This window comes from Salvia miltiorrhiza, chromosome 1, assembly GCF_028751815.1.
Source record: "Salvia miltiorrhiza cultivar Shanhuang (shh) chromosome 1, IMPLAD_Smil_shh, whole genome shotgun sequence".
Classification (NCBI taxonomy): Eukaryota; Viridiplantae; Streptophyta; class Magnoliopsida; order Lamiales; family Lamiaceae; genus Salvia; species Salvia miltiorrhiza.
In genome coordinates, this window is record NC_080387.1 from 64255032 (window position 1) to 64280274 (window position 25243).

Sequence of the window (25243 nt, forward strand, 5' to 3'; positions counted from 1 at the left end):
AAACCTTCTATTTTCTCCTGTAGCCCAAGTTAATAATTTTCGAATCGTGAATGGAAACAACTCCTTGAAGACAAGACAAACATATTTATCTCTTTAAAAATAAGTACGAACGAATCTATTTATAATTTTAGCATATTAAATCTTCAATAAACAGATTATAAAAGTTAGATTTTGATTTTGAATTTCTAATCTTTCAAGAGCTTGTCTGGTAGCAGCGAGAACTTGGTCGAGATTAGATAAGTTAGATTTTGGTTTTGAATTTCTAATCTTTCTCCTAGTATTTCTTATTATCGTTTGGGCGACTGGATTTGCAATCCTTCTACTTGCCTAGATGTGCTAGGATAATATGCTTTTTTTATTTGTTTTCTTTCCTCGTGTATCGTTGATGGGTTGCACCTCTCGTGCGTGGTTCAATAAATTTTACTTGCAAAAGAAAATCTTCAATAAACAAAAAATTGGTTCTAAAATCTCTCATCTCACATTAGATGGACCTTGAAGTATATCTACTAATAAATCCCACATAAATAAAAAGTCTCCGCTGAGTAGCAGACAAATTAGAGCTAAGAGTAATGAGCCTAAGAGTAATCTATACTTTACAATAAATGAAAGGGAAGGATGTAAATAGTACATATTCAAGGTCGCTTTAAATTGTGATACAATCTCATGTCCCAAAAAAGTCACCGAAATCACACCTCAGCAATAATAAACATTACTTCTTGTTTGTTTTGAAAGAAGAGAGAAAACAGAAAACATTAGTTAGAGAAAGTGAAGAAATGGAGTTGAAACAGGAAAACGAACACATCTTCCGTTCAAAGCTTCCAGACATCAATATACCCACCCATCTCCCTCTACACACATATTGCTTCCAAAACCTCTCCACCCACCGGGCCCGCCCCTATCTAATCAACGCCGCCACCGGCGATACCTTCACCCATGCCGGATTCGAGCTCACCGCGCGCAGAGTCGCCGCCGGCCTCCACAACCTCGGCATCCGAAAATCGGACGTCGTCATGCTTCTCCTCCACAACTCGCCCGAATTCGCATTCGCATTTCTCGGCGCCTCCTTCATCGGCGCGATCTCCACCACCGCCAATCCTCTCTACACCGCCTCGGAGATCGCGCTTCAGGCTAGAATCTCCAGACCTAAGCTCATAGTCACCCACGCTTGCCACGTGGAAAAGGTGAAGCACTACGCCGCCGAGGCCGGCGCCAAAATCGCCACGATCGACCCCCCGCCCTCGCCGGAGATCATCCACTTCGCCGAACTGAGGAGATCCGACGAGAAGCTGCTCACGCCGGTCGAGATCCACGCCGACGACACGGTGGCGCTGCCATTCTCCTCCGGCACCACCGGCCTCCCCAAGGGAGTAATGCTGAGCCACAAAAACCTAGTCGCGTGCGTGTCGCAGCAAGTGGACGGCGAGAATCCGGCAGTTCACATCGATCGTGAGGATCGGATGCTCTGCGTGTTGCCGCTGTTCCACGTGTACAGTATGATCTCGGTGATGCTCTGCTGCCTGCGTGTCGGTGCGGCCGTGGTGATTATGCCTAAGTTTGAAATCAGTGAGTTAATGGAGTTAATAGAGAAATACAGGGTGACGATTGCACCATTTGTGCCACCGATATTGCTGGCGATTGCGAAGAGCCCGGCGGCGGCGAAGTTCGATTTTTCGTCGGTCAGGAGAGTCGTCTGCGGCGCGGCGCCCATGGATAGAGAACTTGAGCTAGCACTCAAAGCGAAGCTCCCTAATGCCGTTATTGGCCAGGTAATTCACTAATTAATTTCACTCTCTATTTATCGATTAGCTTTATTTGAATATCTTTTTTAGATTTATATATAACTATCATATTTATTTAGTTAAAAAATGCTATCATATTTATTAAGTACATTGAATAATTGAATTGAATCGGGCGAACACCATTGGGAGCTCATACTTATAGTTAGATAACGTACAAATAACACGCCAAATATAAAAAAATAGATTTTGTGCGAGTAACTTTAGATAGGAATATACGATACTTGAACTTCACCATCTTATTCTAATTCCTAGCCCATTTTTTTTTAAATCATTCCAACTTAAAGAAGGAAATGAAAAAGAATTCAGAGAGGCAAAGATACTCCTGGATACGAGAACAGGGCCCGGATAGAAGATCATTTCACACGTGTTAAATGAACAAAATTTGTTAAGTTGACTATTGGCTGCTAATTAAAGAGATTTATGTCACTGATATCAGCAAACATCAAGTAATACCTGATTTTCTATTTATTTATTCATGGGAGATCTTTCACATATCTATCTTTTTTTTTTTTTTTTTTTTTTTTTTTTGATCGGTCAAAGTCATGTTAGATTATAGTAGTTAGTTCCCCATCGACTCCAAGAACCACCTTATCTCTCCATTCACCAAACTCCACCTTATATCTCCAATCACCAATTCGTTCCCAAGAGGGATCGAACCCGGGTCACTTCACTTAAGTGAGGACCCGGTGGCCAGTGGGCTAAGCCCCCTGGTTACATATCTATCTTTTGGTATATAAACTATATATGTAAGGTGGCGTTAACTATCTGTCAACTCAAGAGATTACCTTTATACATCTCATGAAATGGTTATATGTATATTTTTTCACAAAAACTTGAGTATAATCGAGCGTACCGTATACAATCGGGTTGACCCATAACTAAAATAATATTATTTGTAAGGTTCGGATTAAAATACGAATTCGAATCAGGGTCCGAGTCAAGGTTTAAGTGAGAGTGCAACCCAATTGTATGGTACAACCGATTGTATCCAAGACCACTTCTATTTTTTTTAACCAATGGTTATAGTTATACTTAGGGTCAAATGTTAGTAAGTCTACATCAATCCTTAACTTGCAATATTTATTGTAATATCTACTTGCATAAAAAAATAGTTCTAACTTCTTTTTAGTATGTCTACTAAAAATATGCTTATTTCATATAACATTATATTATTCTTAATATATCAATTTATTTACATGTTTTACCATATATAATATATTATTTAATTTACAATACACTCAACTAATTAATGTAAATTTATTTTTTCATTCACAATATATTTAACTACAATTAATAAAATTCGTGGCAGAAGGTTCTAGGATTATTTTTACGTACACAACAAAGAAAGTATATATATTTTTTAAAATTCTCAATATTGTTTCCGTATATAGGATTTTTCTGAAAAGATGTTATAATGAGCCCCGACTCAAGCAGATCGACATGTGATATTTTTGGGTTTTTAGGTTTTATTTGTTTTCATTTTCTTTATAAATAGTAGATTATATTCCATCATATATAAATATATATTCGTGTAATTTCATAATATGATAAGAAATACGATATTGTCTTTAAGGATTTTGTTAAGAATTAATTGGTGTTTAATAGTGATAATGAAACGTAGTTTATTAATAAAATATTTTTTCTTTAACTAATAGGTTGGAAGTTCAAATCATTTAGAGGGCTAGAGTATTAGTGTATTTTTATTTCTTCCTTTATTTTGGGTAATAATTTTTTTTAAAAAATATAGTGAGAATAAAGTGAGAAGGTTTTATAAATAATTTATGTGTGGGCCAATTGAGTCGGCCTCATGAATTCTCCACCAGAGAGAAAAACTCAATAATGGTCACGTATCGATATTTCGCGAATGGGCCGACAAGTGGGCAGGCCACTATTCCGATTGTCATCACTCGGCACGCTAATTTATGGTAACATTTAGTACTCCCTTCGTCCCACACACGTATTCTTTTTTGAGCTGTCCCACGAATTTTGACACATTTCTAAATAAGATAAATATTACTACATTCTCTATCATACTTTATTACTTTTATTACCTTATTTCTCGTATTTTATCACTTTTATTATCTTCTCTCTCCTATTTTATCACTTTTATACTTTATTAACTACATATTTAAAACACTAATCTACAACTCCTTAATTCTCGTGCCAAAATCAAATGTGTCAAGATTCGTGGGACGAAGAGAGTACTTAGTTTTATCTATGTAGCATTAATTTAATATTCTATATCCTCCCGGACAAAGATTCTCTAGGACCTCTACTGTGCACATAGCATGGTGTTGTGCACTCAAATAGAAAGGAAATAAATATTTCAACTTAAAAAAAAAACATAAAAAAGAAAAAAAAAATACTAAATCACCTTGTTTATCTTGTTTTTGTGCACAGCACCATGCTGTGCACGGTAGAGGATCCTTTCCCATATCCTCCCCCTTGAAATTCAATGTATATTTGGTGTCTCATTCTGTGTTCACTTTTAATTTTCTATATTTTGACATATATATATATATATATATATGTTTTTTTAATTTTGTATATTTTAATTTAATTTTATTATTATTAACTAGGATCCAGACCATTAATTACGGTGTATAATTATTTTTATCATCTAATTTTACTTTTAATGTATTATTTAGATTGATAAACCTAAAATTAAGGAATATAACTCTTTTAAAATTTCAATTTTCATTAAAAATGTTATTAAAATATACTTCATCCGTCCCATAATAAGTGTCCTAGCACAGAATTTTTTGGTGAATATGATTAAAGGGTAAAAAAAAATAAAAAGTGGTGGAGCCTATTTTGATTTTGTGAGAGGAATAGAATTAAAATGGAAATAATTAAAGGTATATAAATAGGTAAAAGATGGATAGTGGAACCACTTTGTTATTTTAAAACTATGACACTTGGAACGAGACAAAAGTATGCGATGCACAGTTGCACAGGGTTATGGTATGACAGTATAGATCTCATCCGAACAAACTCAGTACTGCATATATCCTTCCCTATATTAATTAAGTAGTATGATAAGCTGAGGTGAGAAAGCAATGTGATGCACAGGGTTATGGTATGACAGAAGCTGGAGTATTATCGATGAGCTTAGGGTTCGCGAAGAGGCCATTAAAATTCAAAGCTGGTTCATGTGGAACTGTGATTAGAAACGCGCGGATGAAGATCGTGGACCCCTCCAGCGTCGCCTCTCTTCCTCGGAATCAGACCGGGGAGATCTGCATCAAGGGAGACGCTGTGATGAAAGGTAAAGACGCTGAATAATTTCTTGAACCAGCCTTGATTAATTTATGGATGTTGGAAATTAAAGGGTATTACAATGATCCGGAGGCGACGAGGAGGACTATTGATGAGGAGGGGTGGCTGCACACGGGCGATTTAGGGTTCGTGGACGATGATGAGGAAGTGTACATCGTGGACAGGTTGAAGGAATTGATCAAATACAAAGGCTTTCATATTGCTCCTGCTGAACTTGAAGCTTTGCTCGTCGCACATCCCTCTATATCTGAAGCTGCCGTTGTGCCGTCAGTATATACGAATTTTTAGTTTTAATTTCACTCATTTCAAATGTGGAAACGAACTAACTAAATTCGTGCGCGCAGTATGGCGGATGAGGCTGCTGGAGAAGTTCCAGTTGCATTTGTAGTGCGAGCAAATGCTGCATATATTACCGAGCTAGAGATCAAGAGATATATAGCGAACCAGGTACTATTAATATTACATTACTTTTCTTTTCACTAAAAATTAATAAGAGATGAAAATGGCGTGGTCTGTTATAATTGAATATATGACTCAAAATATTACATAAATTTGCCTTGCTTATTGGGAAATTGAAAAATCTTCAAATGAATTATATAGAGGTAGAGTTGACTATTTCTAGCATCATGCTGACACATTGTTAGTGACCTAGCTAGCTCACCGTTTGTCAATTATTAAACTTTTCTACATTCAAAGTCAAATATTTCTACAACCCAACCATATGATTTTAACCCTCAAGTAGGACCTGCCCTTAACAAATTGAAAGATATGTATGAATAGTTACTAGAAATAAAACCCCGATGATGATGATATTAGCGAAAATAAGGTTCCAGACCGTATATATATAGTTTAGTTATATCAATAAAATGGGTTTTCTTTTTATTGATCAATAGCATTTAAAATATTAAGGCCCAACAAAAATTTATTAAAGCCCAACCCACATTAATATATAGTTAAAGCTCAACATGAACATTAATTTAAATCTTATGCAAAAATATACTAATCATATAAAATAATTATATGTTAGATATTTCACATATTCACATACTTAAATAAAATTAATATGTAATGCATAAAAATTTAAATAACTTAATTGTACAAAAACTTTTATAAATCATTTTGATAGAATATTTTCAAAATTTATCTTCATTTATTTTCAACAAGAAAGTAATGGTAATTGGAAATATTTTTTGTAAGAAAATGATTACATGAAAAATGATTGTAGTTGGAATATATACTATCATGATACATATATACTGTGTAATGCGTGTGTGTATATATATATATATATATATATATATATATATATATTTGTTACACCAAAAAAAAGGAAAAACACACTCACACTCTAATCTTCTAGGTTACTCAAACCCCCCACTTATTAGTTGAAGGTGAAGCGTCTTATCAACAGACTGCGCTTCATGTCATTCCTTGATTATATATATTATGTACAATGCAATGGATGATGCGCTTTCTTTGAGCAACATTATATATTGTATTATATAATGTGATATGTATATTTACATTAATTGATAATGCCTTTTTTATTAGTGTGGCAAAAAATAGATAGACTTTAATTTCAGTCAAATTGATAATAGTATTGGACTTAAGAAGAGTCTATTTGGACTTTTTATTTTGTCCTTCTAGATAATAGATTAATAAACAAATTTAGAAATAATAAAATATAATTATGGATTAGAGAGTTAAAAATGAAATTTATTGTTTCTAGATAATATAGATCGTGGATGAAGAAATTTAGTTTGATTATCTCACAAATAAATTATATTTAACATAATTAATAAATCGTGATAAATATTTTAAATCAAAATGAAAACGATAGTATAAGGCCTCTGTGAATTGCACAGATTATAATTAGTACTAGTATTAAAGTTGCAATTTGTATTTGGGAATAAATTGGCGGTGAATATTTGTTTAATGTGATACTGATACAGGTGGCGCCGTACAAGCGGATCAATCGTGTATTTTTTACCGATACAATTCCTAAAGCCCCCACGGGTAAAATTTTAAGAAAAGATCTACGAGCTAGACTTTAATTTCAATGGAGCTACTCAAGTAGTATTAGACTAACATCAAATAAATTGACATTTGGAACGAGGATATTTATATTTTCAATTTTAAGCTCGATGTTAGTAAATGAAGGGTGTATATATATGTATTATCTCAAATTACAATTTTATCTTGCATGTATGGACGACAAATCGGATTAATTAAAATTACGTTTACCTTTCTCTTTTTGAACTCTTCTCTTCGTCTCTAAAAATTGTGACTCAATAAAAATGATACATATTAAAAAAAATATGATAATTGTGTTTAGTAGAGATTAAGTTCATATCTTTTTGTAAATAGTGAGGGGTGTGGGGTCATTTTAAAATAAGAAAAAATCACAATTTTCAGAGACATACCTACTCCTATTTAGTAATAAGGTCACAATTTTTAGGGACGAATGTGGTAATTTCTAGCGTTGGTTATATGTCATATTTTGATCTAAAGTTGGATTTAAATCTTGGGTTAATTGCATATAAATTAGTAACTTTCAACAAATTCTCATTTTGCATACAAACTTTAAAATCTTTATTAAAATTATTCAATTATTTTTTTCTTCTCATTTTACATATTTGTCCATATTTTTACAAAATTCAGAGTATTACACAGTATTTTCAACTCTATTTACACGGTAATTATGGGATATTGTCTTGTTAGGTACTGTCCATAAGTGCATAGCTTTCTTTTTTTGATATATGATTATTATTTAATTAAACTTACAAATATCACTTATTTATATAGAAAAAATATACCACGTGAGTCACATTCATTTTTTATAATTCAACCTTAATTATTTATTTTTCAACACGCGCGATAGGACCCAACTTTGATTAAAATTTACGTCGAATTAAATGTACTACACTTATCGTGAACCAATACGAATTATTTTCTTTTCAGAAATAAACACTATAAATAATAATTCCTCCATTTTAAAAAAATTGTCATAAAAGAGAGTGACATTAATTTTAATAAAAATAATTGAATGTATTGTGAGTAAAGAATTGATCACTCCTTAGGGTTACTAATTTAATGAATAATAAGAGTAAAAATGGTGGGCCGTATATGATGATGAAAATAAATAATAAAATTGATATATTTAAAATAATATGTTGTTGGATAATTTTTATAAATGAAATAAAATTATTTTTTCGTGAACATACTTTAAAATGAAAAATTAGCCGTATATGATGATGAAAATAAATAATAAAATGATATATTTAAAATAATATATTGTTGGATAATTTTTATAAATGAAATAAAATTATTTTTTCGTGGACATACTTTAAAATGAAAAATTAGAACTATTTATTTGAGGTGAAAAGAGTAAACACAAAAACTTGGGTATAACCGAATATCCCATACAATCGGGTTATACCCACACTCAGACCCTGAGTCGCACCCTGACCCGAACCTACATCCTGATCCGAATCGTATAAATGACACTATTCAGTTATATAAATGACACTGCCTATAATTGATACTATTCGGTTATACGACACTATTACAATGTCAATTATAAGCAGTGTCATTTATATAACTGAATAGTGTTATTTATACGATTAGTGTCATTTGTATAACCGAATAATGTCAATTATATACAATGTCAATTACTATGTTATAAATATCATTTATACGCAATGTCATTTGTATAATAAAATAGTACTCTCTTCGTTCCATTATTAATGACACGTATTCCATTTTTGGGTATCCCAAGTTAATATTTTATATAACATGAATGTAACTTATTCTAGAGATATAATTATTCTAGAATTAGAATTATAATATATAGACATATAAGCGTTTTTCTTGTAGTGACATTCTTTTACACACTTTTACACTACAATCTTACTTTCCTTAATTTCGGTGTCGAAAAAGTATGTGCTATAAATAATGGAACAGAGGGAGTATCAATTTCAGGCAGTATCGTCTATATAATCAATAGTGTAATTATTTACACAGTTCAAATTAAGATGTGGGTTCGAATTAAATGCCAATCAGAATTTGAATACGGGTGCAATTTAATTGTACGGTACATTCGATCGTGCTCAAGACCACCTAAGAAGAAAAAGGAGTTGGCCCGTCGCGGTCTCACCGACAGAGAGAGAGAGGTGTCACCATTTGGTGGTTTGCTAATAAAATAAGGCCAAACAGTTATATACGGTAAAAGCTAATTAAGTTGAATACTTTGCTCCACTCAGTATAAATTAATGGAAGCACACACAGAGAGAGGGCAGGATGGAAGAGAGGAAGGGGAGAGTGTGTGTGACGGGTGGAAGCGGCTATGTGGCGTCGTGGCTTATAAAGAGGCTTCTTCAACATGGCTATTCCGTCAACGCTACTGTCAGGCCCCAACCTTCTGGTATATAAATCAGTGAATCACTGTTTGTGTGTGCCTGCTCACCAATTTTGTCTCTCTTTATTTTTATTCAAATATATGGAGTAATTTTTAGCTATTTAAGAGCATTTCCAACCCAAACCAAAAACCTAAAATTAATAGAGTAAAATCTTTGCTCCAATCCAACACCAAAACTTATCACTATTCATATTTTTTTTGGTTTGTAAAAACCTATATTTGAGTTTCTACTATTCACAAATCCATTTTCACTTTTTAAGTTTTATAAAAATTGCAATTTGAACCATAATATTTTTAATTATTCAAAACTAGGAAATGAAAGAAGAATATTGGAGATAGGTGTGATATATGAAATGCCATGCGAAAACAGTAGGCTGATTTTGAGCTAAATTAATTATTTTTAGTAAAGTTTGGATTAGTTAAATATGGACTAATTAATCAATCATTTTTAATTAACTTTGGGTTAGTTAAGAAAGAAACAAGGCGGTGGGATATGTAGAAAAAATGACTATTTATTTTATTAAAACATTAATTAATTATATAAATCGAAAAATGGTTGAAACAAATGATTTCGATTTCTGTACCCAATTAATTGGTTGTCTACAGATCTCAAATGTTTTTGCCAACTAAATAATTGAAATTCTGAAATCGTAAGAATTATGAATATGATGCAATTTCAGGCTTGAAGAAAGAGCTTAGCTTCCTAGAAAACCTAGATGGTGCACGCGACAGACTCCACATCTTCAACGCGGATTTTGAAAATCCAGATAGTTTTGGAGCTGCAATTGAAGGATGCGTAGGAGTTTTCCATGTTGCTCACCCCATAGACTTCCATAGTAGTGAAACCGTAGAATCGATCAGCCAAAAATGCGTAGAGGCGACTTTAGGAATTCTGAGAGCTTGCGTGAAGTCGAAGACGGTGAAACGAGTGGTGTACACATCCAGCCTGTCGACAGTAGCGGTGAAGGAGAAGCTCCCAGATGTGTTGGACGAGGATGAGTGGAGCGATATCGATTTCGCCAGAAATTTGAACACCACTGGAGCTTCTTACTTTGTTTCAAAGACAGCCACTGAGAGGGCTGCTCTTGAATTCGGCGGTGTAGAGGTAGTGAGTGTGATCCCGAGTTGGATCCATGGGCCCTTCGTGTGCCCCAACTTGCCCGGATCAGTTTGGTCTTCTCTGGCTCTGTTCCTTGGTAACGAGAAGCAGATCAAATATGGCAGGATCACTCCCATGGTGCACACAGACGACGTAGCCATGGCGCATATACACCTCTTTGAGCATCCTCAAGCTCAGGGAAGGTACCTTTGCTCCGCTGTTGAAGTTAAATATGAGTATTTGTGCGAGTTTCTTCGCACCAGGTATCCCCACTTTCAAATGCTCAGCCCGGAGTAAGTTTGCACCATGTTTGATTTTTATCTTCTCTACTCCATTCGGAACATCAAGTGATCGTTTTTCTTTCTTTGCAGAGGTTTATGTGATCCTGCAATTCCATTCACCAGCATTTCATCCAAGAAATTGTTGGAAACTGGCTTCACCTATAAATACGGCCTCGAGGAAATGTTCGATGACGCCATTGAATGTTGCAAGCGAAAGGGCTTTCTGTGATTCAGCATCCTGTGCTAGTTTGATTAATGGACTACTCATTTTCCGATATTATCAATAAATGGCAGGTTTTTGGATCGCATAACTTAAATTCCTAGCTTTGTGAAATGGTTGGTGTATGAGAATAAAGAAATCTCTTGTTTGAAAATTGTTTACATCTTCTTCATCTTCACATATCTGTTTGTATAGAGCGTTGTATCTATACATCAAATAACATTTTAAAAGGTATTAGCACGTAATTTGCGGTCTTATGTGTTTTGAACCCACTAGAATTTTTTAATTTTTGTAATATTCCAATATATTTGTATCAAAGAAGATAAGAAATTATAGAAGAATTTGAGGGGAGCAGGCCAAGTTAGAGTGAGACAGTTGTACTAATTTCTTCTATTTTTCTTTCAATGCCTTTCATCCCTGAATAACATCTTGGATCCCACAATACAAAATATCATATAGCTCCAAAAAATAATTAAAAGGCCCTTATTATATATTTAATCCATGTAGACTCCATTTTGGTTGCCTTAACCCAAATTTCCCTTTTCTCATCACTTCCTACTCCTCTTTCTTCCTCTTGATCCCCAACTCTTTAATCATATTTCCTTCATTTGCTTGAGTTACGACATTATGAAATGGATAATATTATTAAGAAAATTTTAAGAAATATTTGAGGGATAATCGAGCCCATAGGAATTGGTAAGCTGTTATTGCGCATGGAATTTAATCATTTCAAATGAAGACGATATAAGAGTTACGCGGATATCTCAGTATTGGGCTGAATTTAAAGATTAGTTGAAAAATGTGGGCTCATACTTGCAGTAAGCCGGACACCTTAATTTATTGAAATTATCTTATGTATTGATAATAATAAGTCACATGTTTATAATAAGGGACTTATTGGTACGTGATATGGGATAATGTATGATATATTTGACTGAGATTTCTTTTTATTATATGTCATATTAATATCATGTTGTAAACTATAATATGTTGTTTCATATGATGTATTAAGATAATATAAAATTAATAATAATTATTTGTATTATGTATACCATCTTCCTAGGTGATATATAGAATCACCCGAATCTGTATAATATTTTTGGACTTTAAATTTATTAAAAATCGTATATTTTGTATCAATTAAAATATTAGAGTGTTACAGGTATATTATATACCCTTCTAAAAAAAAGTTCAAATATATAGATATCATTTCCGAATTCAAGAGCATTTGGATTCAGATGTGCAATATATTAAGAAGTACAAATTAATGTTTATCCATTCGCAAGCACAAAAACTAATGACTAAATCATTATTAATCACTTCTTTAACCAATAAAAACACGTCTTGCACGTTTTTGTAGTACACGAAAGTAATCTGCATAACAAGACATGGAAAATCTCTATTAAGGAGTGAATGCTAAATTAATGTACTCCATGTAATAAGACAATGAAGTCACTCACCCATTTGACAATGCTTGTATATAATTGAATTTTTATTTGTGACGTACTCCCTCCGTTTACGAATCTTGACACGTTTGGTTTCAGCACGAGAATTAAGGAGTTGCAGATTAGTATTTTAAGTGTGTAATTAATAAAGTATAAAAATGATAAAGTAGGAGAGAGAAGGTAATAAATGTGATAAAATAGAAGAGATAATGTAATATACCTTATTTGAAAATGTGTCAAAATTCGTGGGACGGCCCAAAAAAGAAAACGTATCAAGATTCGTGGGACGGAGGGAGTAATTTATTAAATATATCATTAAGTTTTAAAATATAAAAGGTAACTAATGTAGTGGTGACGCGTGGCTCCATTTAGCTGACGTTTTAATTTGTAGGGGATGAGTGAAGTGGTGGTGGATTAGTGTTGCCACTAAAATTGGCTTTTGCAAGTGACCTTTTATTAATTTGAGTGAGTGAAGAGTACGGCATTTGGTTCGGACATCTCAGCAGGTGATTTCAAATCTTGGATGAAGAACACCCGTTGTTTGGTTACCCGTGATTCCGACTTAAACTTTCTTGGAGTCGGCCTCTGATGTAATTTTTCTCTCTTACACTCTTTTTCACTCTTTTCTTCTATCCGCAACTCTGATGTATTGTTTCTCTGTGGTACCTCTGGTACCATTTTTATATACATCTCCTTTTCCTGATCAAAAAAAAAAAAAAAAAAAAAAATTTGAGTGAGAAGAGTCTCCCAACTTTCACACACTACTATTGACAGCTAGGTATGTTATTTTTTCGTAAGACAACTGATTGAGGAGCATTGTAGATGTAGCTTAATTAATAAAGTGTTTTGTTTAACTGAAAGGGTATGAGTAGACTTTTATTAAACTTTTTGAGATCGAAATCGAAATACATCGAATCAATATAATAGCTAGCGATTATGGATTTAATAAAAAAGAATTTAAAAGGTTCACAATATATACATGCTCTCGTCGGTAGAATAACCACCGCTCATTTTTTTATTTTTATTTTTATAATTAATATTTATAAAGTAGGAGTTATGAATAACGATGGTGGCACAGATTACTTAATTTGTCATATCTCCTATCTTATTTTCATCCTTTATATACAGTAGCGAAAAGTTAAACAATTCATAAAGAGGGAAATGGGTTACATTACATGATTGTTGAGGGAAGATGAGTTACATAATGCCAAAATGGAGTGAAGTGATTTCGAAGGTTACCGATTACGTCGCCGAAAAAAATTCATTGGATCTCATATATATCCAAAACAAATGATAAAACCTTTTTAGTAATTGTTCATCTTGTAACGTGGAATATAACAATATTTTTTTAATGAAAGTGATCAAAATCATAATTTTATCACAAACAATGTGTGAAATTATCTGAAAGGTCAAAGCCCAATATACGGGGTCAGATATTCAGAACCCGTTAATGTCATATTGTAATTTCGATTGTATTTGAATTTACATTTTCATAACACAACTTCCTCTAATTCTGTAACCCATAATTGCAACTTACATACATGGCCTATTATTGAATTAGTTGAGTGATGAGAAATAGGTGATATAAATTAAATTTGTGAGTAATTTCTGTGTCGTCTACCAATCTAGTATGAAATGAAAGTAGAGGGTCCCATCGGTCTATGCCTAAAGTCAATGCGATAAAAGTTGAAAGATTAAGACATCTCATAGTAGTAAATGGAATTGAGCATGCTTAAACTATGTCATAATCAATTGATGAGTCGGTTGAAAATGATTCTTGATTTAATCCATATTGAACTAAAGCTTCGATATTACTATAAACTAGGTTATAATCCATTGGTGAGAATGTTCAAAATAGTTCTTAATTTAATCCATAATTTACTAAGCTTTAATATTATAATAAGCTTCAAAATAAGTCATATACGATTTGGTAAAATGTGTTAATCTATAAAAATAGTCACTTCTTATAAGACTTATGTCGAAGCTATTCGCTTTCTCAAAAATATGTCGAAAATACCCACATTTAAATAAATGAATACAAAAGTTCCTTAATGCGGCCGCAAAATCTATTTGAAAATTGATAATTCTCACAATTAGATAAAAACGGTTATAACGATCGAAAATTCCAGTCGTTAAATTAGCGGCCCTAACGATCGATTTACGATCATTTCATGATCGATTTTTTTAACGACCGAATTTTCGGTCACTAATATTTTTTATTTTTTATATTTTTTAACGATCGAAAATTCAGTTGTTGATATTTTTATTTGATTTTTTAATGTTTTTTAATGACCAAAAATTTGGTCGTTAATATCAATTTTTAAAATATTTTTATTGTTATTCGTTATTTTAATCGATCGAAATTTTGATTTTGACTATAAACTGAATAGTGGAGATAAGTACAAGTTGTATTTGTACGGACTAAAAAGTCGCACAAGGTTATAATCTGAGCTATTTTTGTAATAATAACCCTTTTAATTTTCATCTAAATAAAATTTATTAAACGGGTCAAGATCTAAAATTCAAATAATATCCTCATGTGCGATGTACAGCTTATTTGTAACCTACGACAGAAAAGATTACTGTTTGATATAGTTTATTTTTTTGTATTTTCTCTTATATCGCATAAATTATTAGAGTGTAAATACGGATTGAGAGTATCGTGTTGTCCTGCATCCGACCTGATACCCGCCCGAATATCCGATACCCTAAAAAATGTATATGATGGTCGGGTGCAGGTATGAAGTAGGATAAAAAAACGGGTATCAGGTATACCTATTAATGAGGATGTTTTCAGGTGGTCCTCATTTAATGTCCAAAAGGCTCGATTTATGAGTAAAGGCCTAAAAGCTCAATATCTAATTTAAAGTCAAGAACCAACAGTAATTATATCCATAAATTATCTTAAATGAGATTACAAGTAAAAAAGAAGTTCAGAATTGAAAGCCACTATGAATCCCAACTCGTTAGAGTTGAGTTACGATAAAGAATTCATATTAATTTGAAGGTGACATGCCAAACCAAAAGGAAGAAATCAGATATGAAGATGGAAGTCAAACCCAAGAAAGACACTTAACATACTCGAAAGCTGATCGATCTGATCAGTGTTGAGATTGAGTAGGTCAGAAGTTTCAATGTTTCATTTTGTAGATAATTTATTTAAATATAAACAATTTTTTAAAGAAATTTCATTAATCGGTTTGATTAATTACGTGTGACGTTTTGTCGCTTATTATTATTACTAGTGTATCTCCCGCGCGATGCGCGGTGATTACGAACTACACATATAATATACTTACTTCGTTCATCGAAAATATAATCAAAATATCAGAAGAAGAAAAAAAGACAAAATAAGAAGAAAAAAAGGTTTACAGATTCAATAAAGTTTAAACACGTTCGATCTTTAGATAAAAATATATAAATAAAAAGACATTTAATTTATTGAATTTATATCATTATATTTTATATATTTATTTATTTCAGATTCAATATATATTGTATTAAATAATTTTTTCTTGATCTTTAATTTAATATACCACACAAAAAATAATAAGATGTGTTTTGTGTAAAGAATACAAAAAATAAAAATTTTAAAATTGCATACTTCACGTCTTTTTCAAAAATAAATATAAATGCACATTTTAAAAAAATAAAATACTATGATTAAGAAAACAATAAAATTCGAAGAACATATTGTCCTAATTCATTTCATTCATGAATGAAAATTTTCATTTGACAGATCATTCTAAATCATGTAGTTCCGAATTTTAATTTAATCATGTCTTTGATTTCATTATAAGTCAGTTTTTAAATGATAGAGAACAAATTGGGTAGAAATAAATTTTATTCAGTTTTTTTTCCTCATTATTTTCGGCAGTTAGTATTAGATTTAGAGTAGTGGATGTATATTTTTTTATTCCAATTATATCCTTGCAATTGTATTAAATTACATTTACTTTACTTTTTATAAAGATAAAGAATAAAGATTATAAATCCACCGTTAAAAAAATATTCGGATTGTGGGAGCCCTTAATTTGCGGGTAGGATACCCGCGATTTGCAAGTAGAGTACACGTAATTTGCAGCAGTTCATCAAATTTTAGGTATTCGGGTTCCCATTGATGCAATGCCGGTAGGGTCAAGTCGCGTAGGGGTATTAGGGTCAAGTATACCCCTTAAAATTATGACTAGAATCATCACAAATTATATAAATTAAAATTTTTATTATTTTTATTTTTTTTATTAATCTCGTTAAAGTCATAAGAAAAAATAAACTTTCAACTTACGTAATTTGTAAATTTAATAATTTGTGTCATAATTTTTGAAATAGATATGAAAAAAAAAATATTTTCGTAGACTATATGTCATCTTCATAAATGTGTGTAGCTTTGTCTTTGTGAGTATATAAAAGCCGGATCCATTAAAAATGGTTGTCATATCATCTTTTCGACCCATTATATATGAAATTGATGTCAACCTCAAAATTTTGTTTGGCTCTTTCTTTTCAAAAGAAAAATTCAATTGGATAATTATTAAATAGCTTTAATTATGAGATAGGATTAGGAATTTAGGATTCCACGAGCCCTGTTATATGCATGTATCCTCATATATAGATGTCACCGTCGATCGATGTAAACGAATACTTATTCTATCCCTAATTAGTGTACCATAGTCCATAGCTGCGATGCATATCGGTTGTAGTATCACTCGTAATATCTTTATATATATAAAAATATATAAAGCAAAGTAAATATAATTTAATTCAATTACAAGGATATAATTGAAAATTAAGAAAAAAATATTATAATGCACATCTCCTACAAAACTTGCGGTAGTTAAACTCCATTAAAACTTTCCAAAACTATTAACCGGAAAATGAATTCAATATTAGCCAAAACAATCCTAAATGATTTGTGAGGAAACAAAAAAATTAAATGATTGCCTATTTAAAAAATAACAATAAAATAAATATAAATATTAAGTAATTGAAATTTTTTAATGTGTTGCTAACTGCTATCTCTCTAAATAAGCTAACTCATTCAATATTAAATAATCTTTTTACTGAACCAATTGAATATTAAATATTTAATTATTGATGCACACATTATTAAACATTACCATTTAGCTATAAAATTTGAAGTACACTTATAAACTACAAGTTTTTAAAACTATTTATCCGACAAATAGTACAAAAATTAAAATAATAAATTTTCGTGAACTATTCTTAGATGCTATATTTTACAATTTGAATATTAAATAAACATATATATATATATATATATATATATATATATATATATATATATATAGGGGGCCGCTCCAATGAGACCCCCTAATTTTAATGAGATCTAGGGCACGATCCGGTGCGTTTATTTTATCAATCCTATTTCTGATATTGTATCTGGAGGGAGAATTTTTTTCGCAAGGTTCAAATCCTGGAGGAAGCAGAATATTTTAAATTTTATTATTCATCAATATATACTGCATTGTTCATCAACATATACTACCTTGTTCATCAGTATATATGTCTTATTCATTAATTACCAATTTTTTAAATTTTATTTTTCATCACTATATATATCTTGTTCGTTAGATATACGTCTTGTTCATTAGTATTATATGTATTATATATTGTATGGGGCATCATGATAAATATGTTGCTATTTTTTATAAAAGCAAATGATACTTTGTATAAAAATAAATGATATATTACAAATTACACTTTTAATGCATGTAAATTATATTTTTAATAATAAAAAGTATACTTTTCTAAATTCAAATGACTGAGAAAATGATATTTTTATAACGCAAACAATACTTTGTATAAAAAATAATGACATATTATAAATGACTATTTTAATGTATGTAAATGACATTTTCAATAACTAAAAAAAATCCTACTTTGTCAAATTGACTGAGGCGAAAATGGGAAAAAGGAGGGATCGGCCGAGTTGGGCCTTGCGTGGGCGCATGTTTGACCCAGCCACATAGTTCGTTCCGGTGAAAAAGTTTATCAAAATTTAATATAAAAGCTCCAATAAAGTATGTATGTAATGTATGTATATTTTCCAAAATTTTCACATTTTATTATTACTTATAAAAGTAATAAAGTTACTGTTTTGTATTTAATAATAAAATAATAAATTTACCACATGGAGTATATAATATTTTTCCGTGCATCTATAATATTTTCTGTGCATCGCACGAGAGGTATACTAGTATATATAGTATGAAATACAAATACCTTAAAATTATTAATTTAATATAATAATATTAAAACTCAACTTTTAATATTTATAAGATAAAAACAGTAACAAAAAATAAAACACGAATCATACATATTCAAAAAAATTAGTGAGATAACCCCAAATAATTTTAAAATATTAATAATCATTAGTATTCATCAGTTGGATCGATGAGATTATTGAGTAAGCATTTCATAAAAAAAAATTAATGTATATAACGTGCTATCATTTTATATTAATTACATAATGTCCTCTCAATATTTTTTTTAATACTATAAAATAATTTTTTTATTAAATAAGGCATATAAAAAAAGAAAAGGAAAAGATCCTAAAAACCCTTGAAAGCACTTAATACTATAAAATAATAGAAATATATAATTTGAAAATTTACAATATTAGAATTAATAAAAAGACATAAAATTATTTTAGATTAAAATACAGTTTAATTTCTGGTTTCAAGAAAAATGGAGTACTTAAAAATACAAATGATTTAATATGTTAAAACTTTAAATTATCATAACTTACCTCATTTAAAATTCATTTAAATGAGAAAAAAGAAGGGAAGAATCAATTCAAATTTTAAAAAAAACTCACAATAGTAGCAACCAATTTCGACAGTTTTGATTTGATAGTGAATAAGTTTTTTCTAATTTCAGTTATACTTGATGAGGAGTAATATGTGCAGAGTAGAGAAAGGATACAAATCAGAGGAATCATCCTCACCAGAGGAATCATACTGGTCAGAAGAATCATTCTTACCAGAGGGATTTCATCCATCAGAGACAACTCATCCACCAGAGGAATGGCTTTTGCTAGAGAAGTCATCATCGGCAGAGAAGTCATCCACGTCAGAGAAGTCCTCCACGCCAGAGAAGTCATCCACGTCAGAGAAGTCAGCCACGCCAGAGAAGTCCTCCACGTCAGAGAAGTCAGCCACGCCAGAGAGATCACCTCCATCAGAGGGATCACCAGAAACGCGGAAGACTTCCCGCGTAAAGATGAAATTCCGGATATACCCTTCGACCACGCCAAATACATGCGCTTACACCAATTTTACCATTTTACCCTTCCCTGTACTCTATAAATAGATCTCGCACTCGTACATTGTAATGACGCTATCATTCGCTTTTGAATACAACAGTTATATTTTGCTCTCGTGCTCAATTCTCCGATTGTTACTTTGCTCTTTCCGATCAACTTTACTAGGTATAGTTTATGCTTTTCACCTCGTAGTTTAGGTGTTGGTTTCACGAAATACCAACTGGCGCCGTCTGTGGGAAAGCTACTGAGCTAGGATGTGAGATCACGGTTGCCGGCGTACGCAGATCTGAAATTCCAATCGGATTTGCGGGCGTTGGCACCAATTGAGCCGATAATTCGGACACCCAACTGTTTTTGATCGGTTAATTGCATCTTCCGGGTTAATATGTTGTTAATCTGCTATGATTTGCGTTGATTTATGTTTTTGATGCATGGGGAAAGGTGGCGACGGGCATAAGTCATGAATCGGGGAATTTTACGTTTATTTACCGTTTGTTTGGGTTAGTTGTTTACGAACGAAGGGTTTCCTTGTAGAATTGATGTTTTCTTCACTGATCTAGTGTTTTGTATGGGAAAATTGTGGTGTGAGGCTCTGTTTTGATTATGTTGGGTGCTTTTTTCTTACGGATCTAGTGTTTCGCATTGATGAACGGTGGATTGATCTTTTGTCTCTGATATCTTGAGTTTATGCTGTTAGTATACGGGTGTTTCACGTATAAACGTGATAGTTGTGGATGATCTTCATGTTTTCTCCGATAATCTTAGAATTATGCTTGTGGGCTGTTGAGTATTACTCTATTTTTGGGAGGATATGTGGTTTTGTTGTTAATTAGGGGCTTCGCACTGATGAAAGATTGTTTAGCACTTTATCTCTTTTTTCATGGACCTTTTTGCTGTTAATTCACGGGTTTTGCACCGATTAATACGTCGGTTAATGCTTTGTTGTTGTTGTAATGGGGTTTGTGCTGCTGATGGGTGGATAATTTGCGTTTAAAAGGAATAATTACTGATGTCCTTCATGCTTGCTTAGACTAACTTTCGTCCTATGCATTGAATACTGCCTTATGCTGCTAATTTGGTTGATTGTCGCGGTAATCCTGTTGTTTATAGGCTTTGTGGTTATTATAGGACATGATCGTGTTAATTTTGGGTTATGATGTTCGTTTCCTTACATAGCTCTTGTTTATCTATCATTTCTAACGAATTGCGCTGACAAGCCTTTTGATGGTTGTTTTGGTTTTCTTGGTGCTTTGTTTTTTCCGTCGATTCTTAATGCGGTTTCACCGGGGAAAAACTCCGTTACGCGGGTTCTGTTTTTTAGATTTATGCGCTGGGTTTATTTCCCAGTGCATAAGCGTTACCTTGAGGGGAATTTCTTAACGGTCTCTGTACCGGTATCGGGGATTTCTTATTGGATTTCTTATATCGGGATTTCAATCCGTAAACGGAGGATTTATGCTTTCGTCGCTAGGATTTTTCTCTCACTCTGTTTATATGTAGGTACCATGGGATCCTCGGATGCTCACCGGAACTTGGAGAAGGAGTTTGACTCTGCTGCTGTCACTACTAAGGTGCCTACCTCGTTGTTCACTGGCCTTCAGGGTAATCCTACTTTCACGGTGCCACCGGGTTTTCAGGCTATCTCAGCCACGCCGACAACAGGGCTGAATGTCAGCGCACAGAGGTTTGCTTTGGTCACACCGGGTTCTGATCTGCCGAATCTGGCTCCCGCGTCTGGAGGAGGATCGATTAACTTTGGGCTGGCAGAGCAAATGATGGCCTTGCTCAGCTATGCTAACATGCGGCAGGCACTGGGAACTCCCATGATGTCCGTCATCCCTACTGCGGCTACCCCGGTGGGAGCAGCCAACCTGCAGGGCACTGAGGCCCCACCTCCCGCTGCTCAGGAGGCAAATATACTGGCAATCAACAAACAGGCCGTGATGCCTGGAGAGGGGCAAGGGGACGCTGTTGACAGAGAGCTGGCTATACCAGAGGGGAGCCGCGTTAGGCTTAACAGTGTTGTCAGGAGAGAGCGGGTTGACGAGTCTGATAGTCAATCCGTCTCCCTAGTGTTTGAGGAGGAGAGACCGAAGGAGAAAGCACGATTGAAAAAGCAAGTATCACAATTGAGACATCAGCTTGAAAATCTGGAAGAATCGCTGAGGGAGAAATCCCGGAGGGAAGACAAGGAACAGAGATCTGAACGGTCCTACAGAGTAGAGAAGTCTCATCGCCTGGAAAAATCACGGTACACCGAAAGAGGAGAAGAAAGGGAGCTGGAGTTTTCCTCTGGCAGGCCAGGGCATCGGGCTCACAAACGTCATGACCGAGACATGCCAAGGGACAGAAGGGAGCAGGAAAGATATAAGGAAGACAAGAGGGCTAAGACTTCAAGGTTTCATCCTATCAACAACCGCAGTCCTTTCTCTGACGATATCTTGGCAGACACCTTACCTAGAAGCTACAAGCCCATCTCACTGGATTATGATGGCACTACCGATCCGGAGGTGCACCTCAATCGGTTTGAAGGGTTGGTTACGCTGCACATGTACACTGAGGGCATCAAGTGCCGAATTTTCTCAACTACTTTGACTGGACCAGCTCAGTTATGGTTTGGAACGCTTCCGCCGAATTCTATTTACTCTTTTGAAGATTTACAGACTCGCTTCCTACGACAGTTTGCGAGTTCGCGGAGGGTAGGAAAGTCAGCCCTTTCGCTGATGGATATCAAGTAGGATCAAGGTGAGACGTTGAGGGAGTATACAGCAAGATTTAACCTCGCTGCTCTGGAAGTGCCAGAGGCAGAATCACAAATAAAAAATTGCGCCTATGTCAGAGGACTCAGGCCGGGGATCTTCTTTGACGAATTGCAAATCCGACCAGCAAGGGATTTTGATGACATTATGGCAAGGTTGCCGGGTTACCTGCAGTTGGAGGACGCCAAGATGGCGAGAAAGGTGGAAAATGATAAGCATAGGGTCAAGAAAGCTGAGGAAGCACCTGAGAGACAGATGCAACAAGATAGGGCCCCATTCAGAGGGTTGCCTCCTAGGGTATTGCCACCCCAGGGAGGAATGCCGTCCCATCAACAACGCAGTGTGAATGAGGTCACACGGTTTACTGAGTACACGCCCCTGAATAAACCACAAGACGAGATCTTCCATTTGATAAAAGACCAACCGTTCTTTCGGGCACCAGGAACCTACCGGAATGGGCCGCCACAGGAGGGGTCCAATAACAAATTGTGTGAGTACCACAATGCCTTCGGTCACCTTACAAAATATTGTGGACATCTTAAGCATCAACTGGAGCTATTAGTGCGCCAGGGACTCCTTGACCAATTCATTGACAGAGGAAATGAGGGTCAGAGGCGGAATGATCAGAGGGATCAAAGAGATCAGAGGGATCAGCGAGACCAGCGGGATCAGAGGAATAATCGGGATCTGCGACAGGAGCAGGGGAATAATAGGGATCGCAGAGCTGATGATAATCGAGATAACCGTAGGGAAGGACCTGCACCTCCTCCACAGTATAGAAGAGAAGTGCACATGATTTGCGGAGAGAACGGGACGCCCACATCAAATTGGGCTAAAAAGCAAGTCATCAGAGCAGTAAAAACAGGGTATTATCCTAAAAGGGTCATGGAAATTACGGTTGCGGCAGAAGAGCCGGCGATTACTTTTGGAGCAGAGAATATACGTACATTAATGTACCCGCATGATGATGCGCTGGTCATCACGGCGGACATAGCGGGCTGCATGGTTCACCGTGTCTTCATCGATTCAGGGAGCGCCGTGAATATTCTATATAAGGAATGCCTCCAAAACATGGGAATAGAAGTGCACATTGAGCCCACAAATGCTCCTTTGTTTGGGTTCGGGGGAGAGATGGTTATGCCATTAGGGTATGTGGAGCTGCCGTTGATCCTCGGCAGTGCAGCCAATAGCAGCAGAGCAAGGATGGTACGATTTTTAGTTGTGGACATGCCCAAACCTGCGTACAATGTCATACTCGGACGACCTGCCTTGACGGCATTCAGGGCTGTGATCTCTATGTTCCATTTGAAAATGAAATTCCCAGTCGAGGGGGAAGAGTAGGAGAAGTTTGTGGGGATCAAACAACGTCGAAAGCATGTCACGTCCAAATGCTTGCACACTCATCGGGCCAGAAGAGGGAAAGAATGACAGAAGGATCAGATACACGGAAGAGGGGAAAGGTGGGTGAGGTGCACGCCTTAGCAAAGGAACGCCAAGAGTTGGCGGATTTATTAAAAGACAGAGATAGCACAGAAAAAACTGCGCTGGTGTCCACCAGTGATGTCTGCAATATGATAGAATTGTTTCCAGGGAGAGAGGGTTTCCAGACAAAGATTGGGTCTGCCATGAGTGATCAGGTCAGAGAGGAACTCATTGGTTGTCTTCGAAGAAATGCAGACGTGTTTGCATTCAATACCACCGACTTAAAGGGGATTGACAGAAAGTTGGCAGAGCATTGCCTCAACGTGGACCCTAAGGTGAAGCCGGTAAAGCAGAGAACAAGGAATTTTGGGGCAGAGAAGGACGCGGCAATAAGGGAACAGGTTTACGGATTGTTGGAAGCAGGGCACATTGTGGAAGTGCAATATCCGGAATGGATTTCAAACGCGGTGATGGTACCCAAGAAAACAAACACCTGGAGGATGTGTGTGGATTTCAGAGATCTAAATGCTGCTTGCCCAAAGGACCATTATCCTCTGCCGAGGATCGATCAGCTGGTGGATACCACTTCAGGGTGTGCTTTATTGTCCATGATGGATGCATACCAGGGATATCATCAGGTCAGGATGAATAAGGGAGACATTGCCAAAACGGCATTTGCCGTCTGTTGCGGAGTGTATGGATGGAGAAGTATGCCTTTTGGCTTAAAAAATGCGGGAGCTACATATCAGCGGATGATGGAGAAAATTTTCAAAGAACAATTGGCCAAGAACATTTCGGTATACGTGGATGATATGCTTGTACGGAGTGTCAGGGCAGAGGATCATGTTTCTGATCTGGAGGAAATCTTCACGGTGGTCAGAGATCATCGGCTTATGTTGAATCCAGCGAAATGCACCTTTGGAGTCACAACAGGGAAGTTTTTGGGATATAAGGTCACGCCTGCAGGGATCGAGGTTAATGCAGAAAAGGTCAAAGCTATTATGGACATGACGCCGCCCAGAGGAATCAAGGAAGTGCAGACTCTGAACGGGCGCATCACTGCTCTGAGCAGATTTATATCACGCTCGGCAGAACGCAGCATGCCGTTTTTCAAAGTACTGAGGAAGGGAACTAAGTTTCTGTGGACAGAGGAATGCAGAGCGGCGTTTGAGGATCTTAAAGTGTATCTAGCCAAGTTACCGACTCTGACCAAGCCGGTGCCGGGTGAAACATTGTA

General features: G+C 34.8%; 2 protein-coding genes across 3 annotated transcripts; both read left to right on the forward strand.

Moving 5' to 3' along the window:
• The first annotated feature begins 469 nt into the window (after nt 1–469).
• LOC131004816 (4-coumarate--CoA ligase CCL1-like) lies at nt 470–7337 on the forward strand. The gene is made up of 5 exons (XM_057931575.1): nt 470–1766; nt 4872–5067; nt 5131–5344; nt 5423–5525; nt 7031–7337. Exons 1-5 carry the CDS (start codon nt 774–776, stop codon nt 7130–7132), a joined length of 1608 nt encoding a protein of 535 aa, XP_057787558.1. The 5' UTR covers nt 470–773; the 3' UTR covers nt 7133–7337.
• A 1982-nt stretch (nt 7338–9319) lies between these two features.
• LOC131004827 (vestitone reductase-like) lies at nt 9320–11249 on the forward strand. 2 transcript variants are annotated; one of them, XM_057931582.1, is made up of 3 exons: nt 9320–9501; nt 10176–10887; nt 10966–11249. In XM_057931582.1, exons 1-3 carry the CDS (start codon nt 9378–9380, stop codon nt 11102–11104), a joined length of 975 nt encoding a protein of 324 aa, XP_057787565.1. In that variant the 5' UTR covers nt 9320–9377; the 3' UTR covers nt 11105–11249. The 2 variants fall into 2 exon arrangements, with proteins under 2 accessions (XP_057787565.1, XP_057787569.1); XM_057931586.1 differs by having other exon boundaries at nt 9335–9501; nt 10176–10857.
• The last annotated feature ends 13994 nt before the right edge of the window (nt 11250–25243 follow it).